Below are 16,973 nucleotides of genomic sequence, written 5' to 3'. Positions count from 1 at the left end.
GTGACATATAGCATGCGACTTATTTCACCTAAAATTGGTGCTACAAGAATTTTAGTAGCCCATGCAATACAAGCAAATTATCATCCACCATTGCCCCTCCAAATTCAAACATTACAAGGGCAAAGTTGTAATTTGGCCAAAAATGGCACTCTTTTACTTTAGGCCAGCAATCAAAGAACGAGCATTAAAGCGCCAATATGCACATTCAGATGGCGTGAGAGGCAATACCCAAAAAATACCCAGTACAGTAAACTAGAGAGAGAGAGAGAGGGAGAGAGGGAGAGAGAGAGAGAGAGAGTGTAGCGGAACAGCCCCCATTTGTACCTTGTGTTTGTATGCCCGAACACATGGGCTTAAATCCCTAAAACTTGGCTGTTTGTTTTCTGAGTTGGTATCTTTGTCTCCTTATCGTTTTTGGGGAGATATAGATTAATGGTCTTTCAGCTTCCACTGTAATTCTGGGTTGTTGTCGCAATGTCTTGTTCCTCTGAGAAAGAGGTGGAGCAGCAGCTCAAGGAGGCTGGAACTACTCTCCTCAACCCTCCTTTTGCTACCGACGAGCTTCTCAAAATCCTTGGCGTAATGCCGCCCTGAGACCCTCTCTCTCTGTTGTATTTTATTGTTTAGACAAACACACAGATAGATACACACATATATGTTCATATGCATGTTTACTGAGCTCATTTTCTTTGTTGGGTTTGATGAATTCACCGAAATGCTGAAGTGGGTTGATCATCATTTTGTTGAATTAGTGATTGTTGGTGTGTTGTAAGTTTCTGTGTGTGTATTTGGGTCTCTTTTGTGCTAATTGAAAGCATTAGAATACAAATAAGTGATGGCTTGAGATGGGTTGATCATCATTTTCTGAATTCTTTGGAGTCGGGCTTAAATGGGGGCTTATTTTTGCCGAATTTTTACCAAAAAGTCTGGCCTTTTAATGTTGTTTCGGTTTCTTGTTGATGTTTGTTTGCTCCAGTCAGTATTGTGTTTTAAATGAACAGATGACTTTTATTTCCCAATTTTTGTATGTAATGTTTAATTAGCTGATTAGCTTATGGATTATGAATTTATGACCGATTGTGAGCAATTTCCTGGCATACGATTTTTAAATGTTTTGATGTATACTGTTGCTTATTAAAAGGTGATGTGTGTGTATGTGTTGAATGGCTTGACAATTATACATTAAACCAGATGTGAGCTGTTTGTTTTCTATGATTTTTCATATTTGAATATTTGATTCACATTGTTGCTTATCAGAAGATATTGAATGTATACTGTTGCTTGTTAACAGATGTGTGTGTGTGTGTGTGCGCACGCGCGCGCGCATGCGCATGGGGTGTAGGTTCTTGAACCTTCAGCATGGTGCTTAAATAAAATCATACTTAGTTATTGATAGGTCCAATTGCAAGGCATGCTTGTTTACTTGATAAGGGTATAGTTCCAAAGGCTTAAACTCATTGATGATCTTTCCTCATTGTTAGAGCCTGTTTGTTTGTCTGGTCTTGGACATGATTATCTGTGATTTTTTTATTGATTTTTTTATTGTCTCTTTAGTTTCACAAGGCCCTGCATATTTGGGGTAATTAGATTCACCTCCATTGAGTGTTTATCTTAGAGCATCAATTTGGCTTGGCCATGTGATCTAGTGGTTGTCAGGTTCAAGCTGTGAAAGCCGTCTCCCTGGAAACAGTCGCAGCAGGCTGCCCTGTTTTGGACTGGCTTGCGTGTGAGAGGCATTTAACCTGTTTTGAACTCGATATACACTTTTCCCCTACTTCCAACAACTATGGCATGGGACTGTCATTTGCTTAAATTAGATAAAGTTGATCTTCAATGCCATTCAGTTGGTATTGCCTCTTTAGTATTTTCGTCTGCATTAAATCATATTGCTCACATATGGCTTATTTCTTGGACTCCTATTTTCTCTAGAAGGGGAAATGCTGGCCAAGAAATAGCCAGTGAGAACTGGAAGATGGAAGTGGTTTCTTCATGGATAATGGCTCGTAGCTAAGGATGTTACTGTAGTGATATTGCTGATTCTTGTGGTGGTTCAAGTATCATAATAGATGCAAATATCAGGCTCTTGTTCACCTTGCTCTTTCACGGATGTTACTAGATGATTACAAATGCAGTAGTTGATTGTTCTGTCTTGATGGTATGCATAAATCTATTTATGATTTGTTCTCATTAGTTGCGTAGTCGTTAAAACTATCTCTATGAATATGTTTTGTTGAAACTCATCAGAAAGTCTAGTCTGTTGTGAAAGACAATGTTTCAAGCTGTGTTAAGCATAGCTATAGCTTATATCTCACTTTTTTTTTCTCTTTAGGTCTTTAAAGATTGCGAAAACCTGGGATCCTTTGTTTCTTTTTATATTTTAGGAAGCTGAGGGTTTGTTGTCAAATGTTGAGCAAGCACCACTCAGATCCATGCAAGATGCACTTCTACCAATAATGAAGGCATTGATTTCTGATGAGCTGTTTAGGCATTCAGATATGGATGTGAAGCTATATGTTGCTTCTTGCATTACTGAACTTATGAGAATAACAGCACCGGTTCCTCCATACAACGATGAATGGATGAAGGTATAACAGCTCCAGTAAACTGTCTAGGATCTGAAGTAATCATTAATCATTTTGAAGTCCTACATCTTGCATCCTCCAATGCTTATATTTTAATTTTATGGGCTCTTAGGACTTCATTTCTCATTTATTGGTTGAACAGGAAATCTTTCAGCTGACTGTAGCAGGTTTTGAGAAGCTTTCATATGTTTCCAGTCCCTTTTATAGAAAGGCAGTTTCCATTCTTCACATTGTTGCAAAGGTTAGGTCAAGCTTGCTGATGCTGGACCTTGGTTGCAGTGCATTAATTATTGAGATGTTCCAACATTTCCTTAAAATAACCCAGTAAGAGCTTTATTCATGTTGTTTATTACTTTTTGACTTCTGATGGTGCTTTGCTGGAAAGTGATTTGTCGTTACAACAACAACAAAGCTTTATTCCCCTAAGTGGGGTCGGCTATATGAATCCTAGAATGCCGTTGCACTCGGTTCTGTGCGGAACGTGATTTGTCGTTGAATTGAAATATGAAATTTGTTTGTATCATGAGCATGGGAATTTTGTTGTCACAAATTTTTATATTGTGCATGGCATGAGTAAAACTGTACTGCTCCATTTCTTCTTAATAGTTAGGCAAGTGTTTGCATGGAATTGTAGAGGTTTCTTGTCTTTATACGTTTGTATCACGAGCATGCTATTCTGAAGTGGGGCAGAATTTTCACTCAATATTGGGTTTACTTTCCTTCAAAACACTGTTAGCTAATCATAGTTATCGAGAGTGAAACTGTATGTTTTATGCATCAAAAAAGTATTGATGAGTTTGTTTCTTCAGAGTGTATGAGCACTGAATTTGAGAGTGAATAATCCACTTTCTTTTTCTTGGAAAATTTATTCATACTTCTTAAGAGTTTGAGGCAGAGATACGTAGGGTTTCCCATCTGCACTCCAAGAAGAGGGAATAAGAAAAAAACATACGACTGAAAACTTGATTCATAGAATTCGATTGTGTAATGAATTTAGACAATTTCACTCATCAGATCGTCATCTTTACAATTTCTCTTGTTGATATTCTGCTCTCAAAGGTCCATTTTGAATATATTCCTCTCATCTGACTAGAAAACAAGGGGCAAAAGAAAGTAGCCAAGAAGACCACTAAAAGAAAAGAAAAAAGCAGGAGAGAAAGAGAACCAGCCTAAAACCAGTCTAAAAAAACTATAGCACCAGTGTCTTTCAGTCCCACCAAATATAAGAGAAAGAAATAATCCTAAACCCTTAGAGACAGAAGTCCAAAGAGCCCAAAACTGAACTTTATCCCAGAGCCTTCTTGTTTCCCTCAACCCAAACCTGCTAACAAAGAATAACCGTTTTTACTTTTTATGTCAAACCCATACCATCAAAACAGATGGACTCTACACCAAATTTTCAAAGTGAAAGAGAAAAATTAAATAATATTGCTGAGTATTCTCACCTGAATCTTTTCCCAGAAGACATGATTGTGGAGGAAATAAACAGGGTCTTCTTTGTTTAGTCCTAATGAGAGAGCAAGTTTACGAAGTTAAAAAATAGATAGTCATTGTATCTGTGGGGTTCAATTTATTATTTTCTTTATAACTTATTCATATAAACAATAAGTTATAGAATAGACAATCTCTCTGTGTGTGGTGTGTATTGATTTTAATGATAACTTGAAGCCTTGTCTTCCATCTCAAATATTGATTTTAATGATAACTTATGCCTTCTCCTTCTTACTGTTAAGGTTCAATCATCCGCATTCTGTATTTTCAGCCATGGAAACTATTATGACCATGGTTTTAGATGAAAGTGAAGAAATTCCCGTGGATCTTCTCAAAGCTCTTCTATCTAGTGTTAGAAAGGAAAATCAGGTCATAATCTTCTCCTTTACATCTTGTTTTGTTTGTTTTGTTCTTTTCTTTTTATTTATTTTTAATTTATTTTTTTATAATTCATTCTTCTTTATATAAGAGGCCTGTTACTGTTTCAGACCGTTTCACCTTTTTCTTGGAAATTGGGGGAGAAAGTTATAGACAATTCTTCAGCTAAGCTTAAACCTTATCTCGTGGAAGCAGTGAAGTCCATGGACGTCGCTTTGGACAATTACACTCAAATAGTGGCTTCTGTGTGCCAGAATGGATCTGATGCTGTCAAACATAATCAAGTCAATGATTCTGCGAAGAATCTGGTAAGCCAAACTGGTGATACTGTCTACAGGCTTGCCTGTTTAGTGGAAGTTATTCAATACCGGCATATAGATTTGTTTGTTTTTTAGTTTTTAGTTTTTTGTTTTTGTGTTTGTGTTTGCTGAATCTTTGTTCTTCTCTTGTTCCCTTTTTTTTCTTTTTCCTTTTTTTTTTTATGTTTTCTTTCGGCGAATTGAAAGCAGAACTTCTCTTGCTAACTAAGAGAAGAACGAAATCTCTCCTTCCCTCCCTCCCTCCCTCTCTCTCTCTCTCTCTCTCTCTCTCTCTGAGGTAATCATATTATCAAATTCTCTCTAATGGGAAGGCCTGTTGTCTCCCAGTGTTCAGTAGCCATATTCTTTTTTGTGCACAATGGTGTCTACTATTTGAGTAATGTTAAAAATGTTCTGTATGACAATAATAAATAAGAGACTAATGTGGATGTATAGGATTACACTGAATTGAAGATGCTAGCCGGTACCCCAGATTTATGAAATCAACATGACATCGGGGAAAAATTAATAACAAGTCAATTCCCCCTCTTTTTGTGTACCTAGCTATGCTACATTCTATGTAGAGATTGTTAGAGAAATTGGAATAGCATTGCTTTGCTTAAATTACATGGCATGTCAGGAAAAATTATTGGGAGGAAAGTTGTTTGATCTGGCTTATGACATAAGTCTTTGTGCATGTGTGCTTGTATGTGAATTAGGAAGTTCTGAATGATTTGCTCATGTATGTTACTGTTATGTCCATTCTTCTCCTCTTTTGTTCCTTTCTTTTTTTCATCTTCATTTGATATTACACCTGTCTAAGAAAATTTCTTCATTATCCAGGTGACTGAGGGGCGTAAGCCCAGTGCTTATTGTCCTACAGAAGTTGAAAAGACTGTAGCTGCTTCTACTGGGGATGAACACGTCAGACATAAAAATTCTACTGCAAGATTACAGCATTGCCATCATACTAAACCCTCCAAGGTTATTGATTCAAGAGATAGTGCTAAACCAGACAACTTCTCTTCAAAAGCTGTCAAATCAGCAACGGAGCCATGCTTGGCTCTCAAGAAGAGAGTCCAGAAGTCAAACTTTCTGAAGGATCCAAAGGAAGGGTATGACAATGCTCAACCCAACAATTCACTCTCTCTGAACATTCTTAAATCAGAAATTGAGCCATCCCCAGCTGCCAAAAAGAGAGGCAGGAAGCCAAATTCTTTAATGAACCTGGCAGAAGGCTATGACCATTCTTGGATAAGTTGTGGGAGAAAAACTCAGAAACCATCTTCCAGCAGTAAGTCTGATTACAGGGGGTCTAATCCTTCACGTACAAAAGATTGTCTTTGTGCAAAAGCAGATGTGCCCTTGATGCTTCAAAGTGCTAGGGAGCGACCTGGTTCCCAACCTAAAACTGAAGGGGATATTGGAGCTTTTTGGTTTCTTCCGAACAATCCTCTTGGTGGATCCCAACACAGAAAGGGCTGGCCGAAGAAGAAAGTTGTAGCAGACCATGCTGCTAATCCTAGTTCCCTTTCAGCTGTGAAGCAAGAGCTTGCTCAAGTTGAGGAGAGAACTCCACAAGAAGAAAAGCCCAAGCTGAGAAAGAAATATAAGGGGACTGTTAACATAGGAGAAAGACTACGGGAGCAGCTTAGAGATATTAGACTCGCTGAAAAAACAAATGGGGGCTACACTCTCTCTTCTGCAAATGTGGTCACAGATAAGGAATCTGAAGTTCCCATTGATCCTGGTAAAAAATCACATCAACACTCGTCTTTGGACGTAGAAACGAAGAGTACCACTGATCAATCATCCGTCCGTCAGGTTATTTATAAATATAAGGGGAATGGTACTTCTGGAAAGGACAGTACTGAAGCATCTGGTAGCAAGGTACTTTCTCTGACAATTATGCAAAAAAGAATAGATATTGAAATTTTAAGTTGTCACCTGTAATGACTTTTACTTGTCTTCTATTATTTGGCCGGGTCTCCCATCTGCAATTGTCCACTTTTGCAAAAGATTTCCAAGTCTGCCAAAAAAATGAATAAAGATAATGAAGGAACCCCTAAAGTGGTTCTCAAGAGGAAGCATTTCATTGAAGAGGAAGAGGTAAGGATTCTTAACTTCATTTGCAGTTTAAAGTCTACTTAGTTATGCTTTGGTGCTAAATCATACTTATATTTTTTTCTCTTTTGAAAAAAAGGTATACCTTTGTTATTGTTTTTTTCTCTTTGGTCATTCAACTCAACTATTAACCTTTATCACTTTGGACCATTTTCCGAGTAATATAGGTTGGTTGTATACTGTATTGGCCCTAACTTTATTATTTCAATCTAGATGACCCTATTAGCATCGTCTTGTAGATGAAGTAGTGCAATGAACAATATTAACAGTGTTATTGGATTACACACGATATAAACCGAGTAAAATCTCAGTGATTAAAATGTAAAAGGTGTTCTCAATGACCCATACATAAAATGTGTTCTCAAATAAAATGCTGTTTCTGTTCAATTTGATCTTTGTATGTCCGAATATTCAGTCCAACAATAAAGTTCTGAAATCTGGGGTATTTGAGTTAAGTAGTGACACTATATTGATGATCCATGCTTTCTTTTCGTTGATGATAAAGAAAGTATTAAACTAATAGCAAGGCCGATGCATTGGAATAAGGTGTTGCGTCTTATACTGTTATTCCGCATTTCTTACTCCTTTAATGGGCCTTTAAAAGAGCAGAAACAGTGAGGTAGGGGCAGCCTCTGTGGGTTTCAATTTTCAACTGGAGATTTAATATCTTAAGGAGCTCACATTGGATTTGGGACCATGGTGTACTTTTTGAACTTGGGTATCCTCCAAAGTTAACATGTATCCTCGTTGATCTATTCATTTACTGATATATTTTATAATTTTTTGTTTTTAATTATTGTAAATTTTACTTTTCTAATCTAGGCCTCTCAAATGCCTGATCTTGGTGAACGGTTGGTTGACAGAAGAATAAAGGTTTGGTGGCCACAGGATAAAAAGTGAGTATTGCAGAATTGATGATAAAAATGACATGATATATTTGTAATTAGTCAATATTTACTTGCATCTTATACCGTCAGTGGTTTTCATGTTTCTATGTTTGATAGTTTTTATTGATCAGTAGTGCCTTTAGGACTTGGAAACATTGCGTATCCAAGAATATTTTGCTATAATTATAAGGATCCATGACATTTAGTGGATTTGGGTAGACACTGATGAATTATGCTTGTGCATATTATAATTGGGTATGCTTAGCTCAAGAGGGAACTCGCCATTTTGTTTTTAGTTTTATAAATACTCTAGTTAGGCTTTTGCAGAACCATGTGAGGGCTCAGCTGTGAAATTTTATACAAGATGAATTTACAGTTAACATAAGATAAAAATTGATGTAAACTCTTTAGTAGGTGTGAAACCCAGTCCGGGAAACAGAGAAAGGCAATTGGGTGGCAGTTTACATTTTGGTGAAATTGTGGGCATGGCTTGAAAATGCAGTATATGCATCAGTGATGGATTATGAGGCAATGCTTGGATCAAGTTATGTTGGATTCTTCCAAAATGAAAAAAGGGATTGCAAATTATATTTTAATGGTAATTTAGGACTGTCAACTGAAATTATTCTGAATGGGTTTTGTTTCTTGAATAAAGGAGAAGGTTGATATAGTGATATATGTCATACAACAGGACCTTTTGGGGTGTAAAAAATGGTGAATGTGATTTTTTGGCACTGAATTTTGGATTTGTATTGTTTGCCGGGGAAACCATATCTCTGCTCTTGATCCAATGCAAGAAGTCAGTATTTTGGCCATGACTTGCAGGAGGTCTTCATGTGTTATTTTGTTTCCAGTTCTGATCTTCAAAAGGTATAGGTGAAATTTCTGGCTTCCCAAGCTGCTAGAAGATTCAAAACACCCTTGGGTTAATGCTTTATTCTTCATGCCATTTGTCTATTCCCTTTTTATATGGCCCCACTAACGTCTGTGACGGTGGAGTTTTAAGCCCCAAATGATTATTTTCTTGCCTGAAAATTCTGTCTCTGCAGGTTTTATGAAGGTGTTGTTTCCTCTTACGACCCTGCCAAAAAGAAGCACTTGGTGAGTTGGATTTATGGCCTTCATGCTATATTGTCTGTCTTCTTTTGTGTATCACAAAGATGAAATGCTGGATTGAAGATCTCCCAATACTAGAGTCCTTGAGTTCTAGGCATGACCTCCTTGGCCCTCTTATAGTATTTGACTATTCGTCATAACATCAACTTGGAGCATGATCTGGTCATCTAGCCTGACATCTGCCATGATAACTTCAGTTACGGTTCCTTTCAAAATTTTCTTTGCATGATGCATAGTTTTTTGTTTGACTACTTGCACAGGTGTTGTATACTGATGGGGATGAAGAAAATCTGAACCTCAAAAAGCAGTGCTGGAAACTGATTGGAGATGGTTTGCCAGATGTATGTGTTGTGTCTTAAATTGAACTTTTTTGTTATTCATATTTTGATCATTGGTGTTAAACTTATTCCCTAATGAATTATCCTGCATAATTTTTCTTTCTCTTCAACAGGTCGAAATGGAGAATCTGCTAAAACCAGATGCTGCTTCTGATATGTAAGTTTTATTCTCTAAATAATATCTGTAAACTTAATAGAAAATTTAGTCGTTTGTGCCTCTGACAAGTGTTCGTCTTTTATGGTTAAATGGTGTTTGCAAAATCGATTATTTTTTGCCACTTTAGACGATTAAGGGAAGCACAACCAATCCTTCTAGTCATCATTACTCCTGAAGTTCTCTTGTTATGTTCTGGACAAACATTCGATGTTCTTTGCATTTTGCACGACTACATGGAAAAAGGTTATCTTGAATATTTGTCACAATAACATGACAGTAATGAGCTCCCGTAATTGCTAGAATTTTCAATGTATTTTCGGTATAAAATTTGTTTCCGTTTGAGTTTTCTTTTAGTGGTTAACCTAATAATGCAGATGCAATTTCATACTACTTAAAGAGTAGAATGTTCAAGCCAAAGGATCAATGCAATAGGAGTACTCTAGCAATGGAAAAACAAATTAACCACAACTTTAATTCTATACAGTCAAAGTCTTTACGCTACCGAATGGTTGATATCCTAATTGCCTCGCCTAGCACACTTTGGCTGCTTCCATGTGCATGCCTCTCTGACTTAATCATCTTATTTATCATTTGGTTGTGCTTTTTTATCAGATCACCACAAAAGAGAAAACGGAAGCCAAAATCAGAGCCATCAAAACAAACGCACGCTGGTCTGCCCTCAAAAAGGTTGGATTTGTGTATTTTCTTCCTCTTTCACCTACTCTTAGATCTGCTTTGAGGATGCCACATGAGCATCCAATTAAGAAGCTTGCGGAGTGGGTTGGTTGCTTTCATATTTTAATGAACTGTTATTTTCTATTGGTCTTGAACTGAAACTTTGTTTGAAGGATATCTAGACGTGGAGACTCAGCTGGAAGTAAATCTGCAGACTGTTCTGTACTAGGTGGGAATAAAATTATTGATGACGGTGATCAAGCCAAGGAAAGTGACAGATTGATGGATGATGACCAAATATCTGCTGGTAAATTGGAGGCGGATATGAAGACTGGTATTGACTCTGCCACAGTAGGCGAGCATAAAGTTATTGAACGTGAGGATGATAAGGCAAAGGAAAACGACGGATTAAAGGATAATGGCCAAATTTCTGTTGGTGAATTGGAGGCCGATATGAATACTGGTATTGACTCCGCCACAGAAGGTGAGCATAAAGTTATTGATGAAAGCGTGGGCGATCAAGCCAAGGAAAATGACGAATTGAAGGATAATGGCCAAATATCTGCTGGTGAATTGGCTGCACAGCTGACACCTGTGACTATGACCTTATCAAAGGGAGAGAGTCCCAAAGTTGATATTGAACCTTCTGGTAGGGAATGCTTCAAAGAACTAATGGAATTGGGCAAGGGTGCAGAGAATGCAAGATCACTTAACGTTAGTTAGAGTAAAGTGTGTCTAGAGATGCAGGTAGTGATTGATGGGCAGGCTCAAAAGTGCGTGATTTTAGCTCTAGTACTGAAAGCGTCGGTTAGTCTCTGTTATGTTTCTTTTGTAGAGACAGTGACATGCACCCAGTGGGGTTTTGCCTTTGATGTAGGTTTAATATGAAGTAATATACTAACAGTGGCAAAAGGGCTGTTCGCTCTCACTTAGGTGGTGCATTCCCATCACATATTATGGCTTTTTACTTCAAACATGAGTATTGTATGATTTCATATCCAATCCAAGGGTGCATGGCATTACCTTGGACTGGATAGTTGGTCCGATTCAAAGTAAAATGCAGGACTGTATGGTGTTTTTTATTTATTTGTCTGGGCTTAAACCCTACTCAGCATTTGTCATTATCTCGGTTCATTTTTCCAGTACCATCCTGCCAGGTATTCCTCTGCCCTCTCTCACTCCAACACACACTCACTCTCACTCCCTCAGTTCTATGTAAGAATATCGTTCATTTTTTGTGGTTGCCCTTTTATTTCATTGCTCAATAAAGCGGATCAGGAAAAAATAAAGTTCATTGTGCCAGGCCTTAGGCCAATTTTTAGCCCCTTTTTTACAAAATCCAACTCCAGTGGAGAGCTGCCTGAAAACCAAGTGGATCTCATCAAGCGAAATTAGAGCCTTTTGGCTATCGGGCTGGGTATGTTGAGCCCGCCTAACAGCCTGTTTGTTTTGGCGGGGTTTTGGGGATGAAATTAAAAAAAAAAAAAAAAAAAAAATTCTAATTTTTTTTTCTTATAAATACCTAAGCTATTTGTACACTATTTCTCACATCTTTTTCCACCATTCCATACTATCTTACCTCATTTTAATCCAATTCATTACACATTCTATTCATCTCAAACACTCTTCATATACACCCCTCTCTTACGTCTTCTAATAATTTAAATTTAAAATTTTCAATATTTTTTCAAATGGCACTCAAAATATGTCTGGATAGCCTTATTGAATTAGCGACAAGTGAAGCTCAAAATGTCTAGATAAACTTATTTTAATATGGTAGTTTAATTCAATTAACCAATAAAGAACAAACTTAAAAATAATAAATTATTGAGGGAGCTAAATGATGCGTGATTTATACGCACACAAACTAAACCCTCTTTTTGACAATTGTAGTATATGTATAAGTAGGGATCGTTCTGGACCGGGGATTAGGAGGGATTGTTAATCACTTGGATTTTGACTCAAAAACGTAAAAACAATATAAAACACTATGCTAGACTCAAAGAATGCAAAAATATTTTAAAACACTAAGACAAACTAAAGACTCAAAATGCTTTAAAAACACAAACTAAATTGATTTCTAACTAAATTGAACAATAAAGTAAAAGGGGGATTGATTTTGGACGAATTTAAACTAAAATGGATAGATTGTAAAGAAAACAAATTGTAAATATGAAATTGACGGAAATGAATGGATGGTATGGCTAGCTAAGGGGTTCATCTCCATACATGTTACACTTGCATAATAAAATGATTTCCAATTGTATTTCAATAAACCATGAATTCTCAACACCCCGGGTTAATTAGGTCCGCTTAAATTAACCGTCAAGTTTTCCTTAAGTTAATGAATTGGATGATTGCATACGACAACCCAAAGCATTCCTCACAAGTTCCCTACATGAATTGCATAATAGAGATACAAGCAAGAATCATTAAGCATCATGAAAACTATAAGTGTTGACGAGGCCTTCGTTACTATGGAATACGCATGAAACTAGTGCCAAGAATTCATTTAACGCGATTGTTTATAAGCAACCTCCACTACTTGTGAATATAAGTTCATAACTATTAGGTGAAACTCACTTATATTCTAGCGTCATATTCATGCATGAAAATTAAGCGTGCACTCTCAATAAACATACATAAATAAGTTATCAATCAAACGGTTAAACAAATTGAAATCACAACTTATAAAACGCAATTAGAAGTAATCAAATCAAAATGCAAGCATAAACATATATTTCGAATCCCCCCCTAGCTAAAGGGGGGTTTAGTTCCTCATGATTACAAAACAAAGAGAATCAAAATTAAACATTATAATCGAGGAAAAGAAACACCTAAACATTCCAACAACTCAAACTTGAATTGTATGAACGTTTAGGCACTCTTCTCCTCCTCTTCGTTGTAGCATAAGGTCTAAGGGATGTTGTTGATGTGTTGAATGGATTGGGGAATTATGGAAATGGATGAGGAGTGGTGTGTTGTGTATGAAAATGAGATGTTGGATGAATGAATGCAAGGGTATTTATAGGAGTAGTGGAGGGAACATATGGCTATGTCATTTGTAGGTGAAGTAGGTGGATGTTGTAGGTGAATTAGGTGGATGTTGTAGGTGAAGTAGGTGGATGTTGTAGGTGAATTAGGTGGATGTTGTAGGTGAAGTAGGTGGATGTTGTAGGTGGATGTTGTAGGTGATTATGAGTGATAAGTGTATGATATGTTAAGTGATAAGTGAATGATTATGATAAGTGATAAATGAATGTATGATATGATAAGTGGTGAATGATAAGTGATAAGTGGTGGTGATATGTGATAAGTAATGAGTGGTGATGATAAGTATGGAGCATGTGAATTAACTAATGAAGGAAATGCATGTGCAATGACAATGTGTTAGAATGGATGTGTGTTATGCATGGCATGATTGGGATTAGGAAAGGTTTTAAATGTCCTAAAGCTAAAGAGAACAAGGTTCCAACACTTTGGTCTTCAATTAGGTCTTCAATTTCGTCCAACACTTTGGCTCCAAGCATAAGCTATCCATCCTTAGCCCAAAAGTGCTCCAAAAGTCTCCAAAATGCATCTTTTTGCTCCTTTAGCCCTTTGGACCTATAAACACACAAAAATAGCTTAAAGTACTAAAATAACTAAAGAAACATAACGTAAATGCACGAGAACAAGCCATTTAAGTCGCATGAATATGCTCCTATCAAATACCCCCACACTTATCTTTTGCTAGTCCTCGAGCAAAACAAAACAACAAAAGAACACGAAACTAGACAAAACGAACAAAACACAACCTACACCTTCCAACAATCGTATCAGGGACTTCCAATGCACATGACAAATTAAAAATCATTATTCTCACAGATTTGAGCCATCTTTACACTTAAGTACATTCTTACTCATAGTCACCACATACTAGTTCACAATTAAGCATTTAAAACCATGTTTTGAATGTAGTAACATGCCTTAGAGAATTCCCTCAATTTCTTACTAGATGTACTCTCGTTTTTCACACAGATTTTCTGACTACACACCCTACACTAGGTATATGTGAGAAGATTGATGTAAACATGTAGACGAACACTCACATATGTTATAATAAGGAAAGCATTTTCTGGAGTTAATAAGCATGTTTAGTTATGATCTCATGAATGGAATGCTACTACTTAGACGCGAGAACCAGTGACACCATAAGCCCATACCAAGTTCAAACTCCACAAATTGAAATACACAACACTCAAGATAGAAGTCAAGGGTTGTAACGGGGCTTGGGGTATGTGGATAACAAAGAAGGGATATGGAAAACAAAGGTTTTTAAAGAAATAGTGAGCAAAGCATTTGAATCAACTTAGAATTCACTTTTGAATGAAAACTCAACTTTTGAACAAAAAGGGAGAGTTTAGACAAATTACACCCAGAATTGGTGTTTTGGAACCTTTCTTCAATCACTTATTCTTTCATTTTTTTCTTTTCTCTTTTTTTTTTTTTTTTTTTTTTTTTTTTCTTCTTTTGAATCTCAAAACATCAACACTTAAACATTCTCTCCCCCACACTTATTTTTTTTCATAATGTAACTCAAAAGGAATTCAATTAAGTCATGCTCACTATCTTTTAAGAACAAGGGTGGGGATTGTCCTAAACTAGGCTAGGTGAGGAAAATGTGGGTAAACAAAGAATAAAGGCTAAACAAGGCTCAACGGGGTTAAAACTTACAACATATAAGAAGTATGGGAAGTAAGGCTATTTGGCTATGGTGGTGGTCACTACACAACTTCTTCTTGAATATGTGTTATGCAAATCAATAACATGCTTTGAATGAAATGGGCATGAGTTCTAGCATTTGGAACTATATGATGAAACGCCTTCTAAGTAGTAACCAAGCAAAGAATAATGAGATCATGCAACTACTTTAGAAAACAAGAAATCACAGATTAAACTCTCCAAAGAACGTTATAGGCTCAAGTCTCTCAGGGTTGTAGCGTTTGTTTGAGTTCCTTCCTTCAAGCATGTTATAAAAACGAATTTTTTTCTTCTTTTATGATTGCATGTGAAGTCATACATTATAACCATAACCAAGCATATACCAAGAGTAAATCATACTTTTCTCTATGTTTATAACTCTTTCTAACCGTCATGCAATTATAAACCAAATCCTTGTCATTGTGTTGGAAGGTATCCTAAGACACAAACACACAAAAACGACTCAAAACACTCTTTTTAGGCTTTTCAAAACAATTTTTTTTTTCAAATTTTTATGGTATTTTCGGAGTTATAAAAATAAAACATACTAAAATACTCTAAAACAACTTAAAAACGCCTTAAAACAGTAAGGAACAACATTTGAAGTTATGGGTGATAAAATCTCACGAATTTGTATCAACAACATTAGTTACCCCCCCCACACTTAAATCAAACATTGTCCTCAATGTTTTAAGCTTAAAATCACACCAAACAAAAGTAAATATAAAAACAGCAACTAAACATACTAAACATGGCAGAATGTAAATAACAAAGAGAAGAGTTTAGAGACGCAAATCTGGTTGTGGAATGTACATTCCATCTTCTCCTTGTTGATTTCATTGAGGCTTGATGTTGTTGATTCCACAGGGGTTCCTCCCATCGTTGATTTTCCTTTGTGCTACTTTTGAACTGGGCAGCAGGATTCTTTTGGTCTCCCCCGGAGGTCTGAGCTTTCCCCTTTTATCTGTTTCTTTGTTCAATCTTTGCAGGAGTGGTCCCTTCTCTGGAAGTGTATCAACCGTTGAAGATGACTACTCGAGAGCAACGCTAGGTAAGCAATCAGGAATAGATTCCAGGCAGTTGGCTCCAGATCGGAAGACTGGTTCCAAGTGCCGGCTGATTGCTTCTTTTACCTTGCCATGCGAGTAAGAACAAGGACAAAGAAAAAGACAGGGAAAGAGCATGATATGAGATACTTTTGCTTTTGACCTTGATGATATGAGATACCTTTGCTTTTGAAGAAGCGGTGAATGAATCAGCACATGTATTTGTTGTGCTGTTTCCTCCTGGGTCATATGTACTCCAGACATCTGGTATCATCTTTGGGGAAGAAGAAAAAATTGAGTAATTCGAAAGGCTTTGCTGGGAGTGCGCCCTCAGAGGTGAGGGAGAGTTGGGCATTTTCTTCAGGTTTGCCCTGCCATAAAAGACGAAGGTCGACATATATAGAGATAATATCAAGTGGTGGTACTTTTTACCTTTGTCGACAAACGTTTTGATCCCGCAAATCCGGCTTTTTGAAATAATGGCGCCTCTTCGATCTCTGAACACGCCTCTTCGATTTCTGAGCAGGCGCCCCTTCGATTTCTGAACGACGCCCCTTCGCTTTCTGAACGACGCCCCTTCGCTTTCTGAACGACACGTGGTAGTGCAGATGCGGCTCCTTTTGACAAAGCTGCACGCGTCTTCTGAAAAGCTGAGAAAGCGTCGCCGAACTTTGCGCTTGTCGGCTAAAGATGTGTAGTTGCGATGATGGCCTCCACGTGTTGTCTGAAAAGAAGAACTCTTTTGACAAAGTTGAACACGTCTTCTGAAAAGCTGAGAAAGCGTCGCCTAAATTACGCCGGAAATTCCGGCTTTTTGAATTGGTGGACGCGTCGCCTTGGCTTTTTTATTGAGCTATTGATCACCACAACAAACACACTCTGAAGATTTCCCATTCTTGATAATCGACTCCGGCCCTTTGAAATTTAACTCCATCCCTTCTCTTTGAACACTTTTGAAAAATGGCAAACTCATCGAACCTTAGCTTGGAATTGAGCCTTAGCAGTGATACGGGCGCGCCGCGTCAAGGTAACGTATGGCGCCCTTCTTTCTTTTCTTCTAACGGTCCTCTCACAGGTGAAGACTCCGTGATGCAGGACGCCACAACAGCTACAATAGTAGCTAGGAACCTCCTCACT

The 16,973-nt window shown here is 37.2% G+C and overlaps 1 protein-coding gene across 4 annotated transcripts; it reads left to right on the top strand.

Annotated features, from left to right (window-relative positions):
- The first annotated feature begins 202 nt into the window (after positions 1 to 202).
- LOC137740285 (sister chromatid cohesion protein PDS5 homolog D) lies at positions 203 to 11,133 on the top strand. 4 transcript variants are annotated; one of them, XM_088700223.1, is made up of 13 exons: positions 203 to 579; positions 2,382 to 2,585; positions 2,725 to 2,906; positions 4,316 to 4,442; positions 4,562 to 4,759; positions 5,594 to 6,640; positions 6,770 to 6,859; positions 7,697 to 7,770; positions 8,811 to 8,862; positions 9,138 to 9,218; positions 9,329 to 9,372; positions 9,985 to 10,059; positions 10,230 to 11,133. In XM_088700223.1, exons 1-13 carry the CDS (start codon positions 475 to 477, stop codon positions 10,768 to 10,770), a joined length of 2,820 nt encoding a protein of 939 aa, XP_088556349.1. In that variant the 5' UTR covers positions 203 to 474; the 3' UTR covers positions 10,771 to 11,133. The 4 variants fall into 4 exon arrangements, with proteins under 4 accessions (XP_088556349.1, XP_068336245.2, XP_088556351.1 ...); XM_068480144.2 differs by having other exon boundaries at positions 10,221 to 11,133; XM_088700225.1 differs by having other exon boundaries at positions 449 to 579; positions 2,330 to 2,585; positions 10,221 to 11,133.
- Positions 11,134 to 16,973: the final 5,840 nt, after the last annotated feature.

This window comes from Pyrus communis, chromosome 9, assembly GCF_041283825.1.
Source record: "Pyrus communis isolate YQ-2024b chromosome 9, ASM4128382v1, whole genome shotgun sequence".
Classification (NCBI taxonomy): Eukaryota; Viridiplantae; Streptophyta; class Magnoliopsida; order Rosales; family Rosaceae; genus Pyrus; species Pyrus communis.
This window is presented reverse-complemented; position numbering and strand designations above follow the sequence as displayed.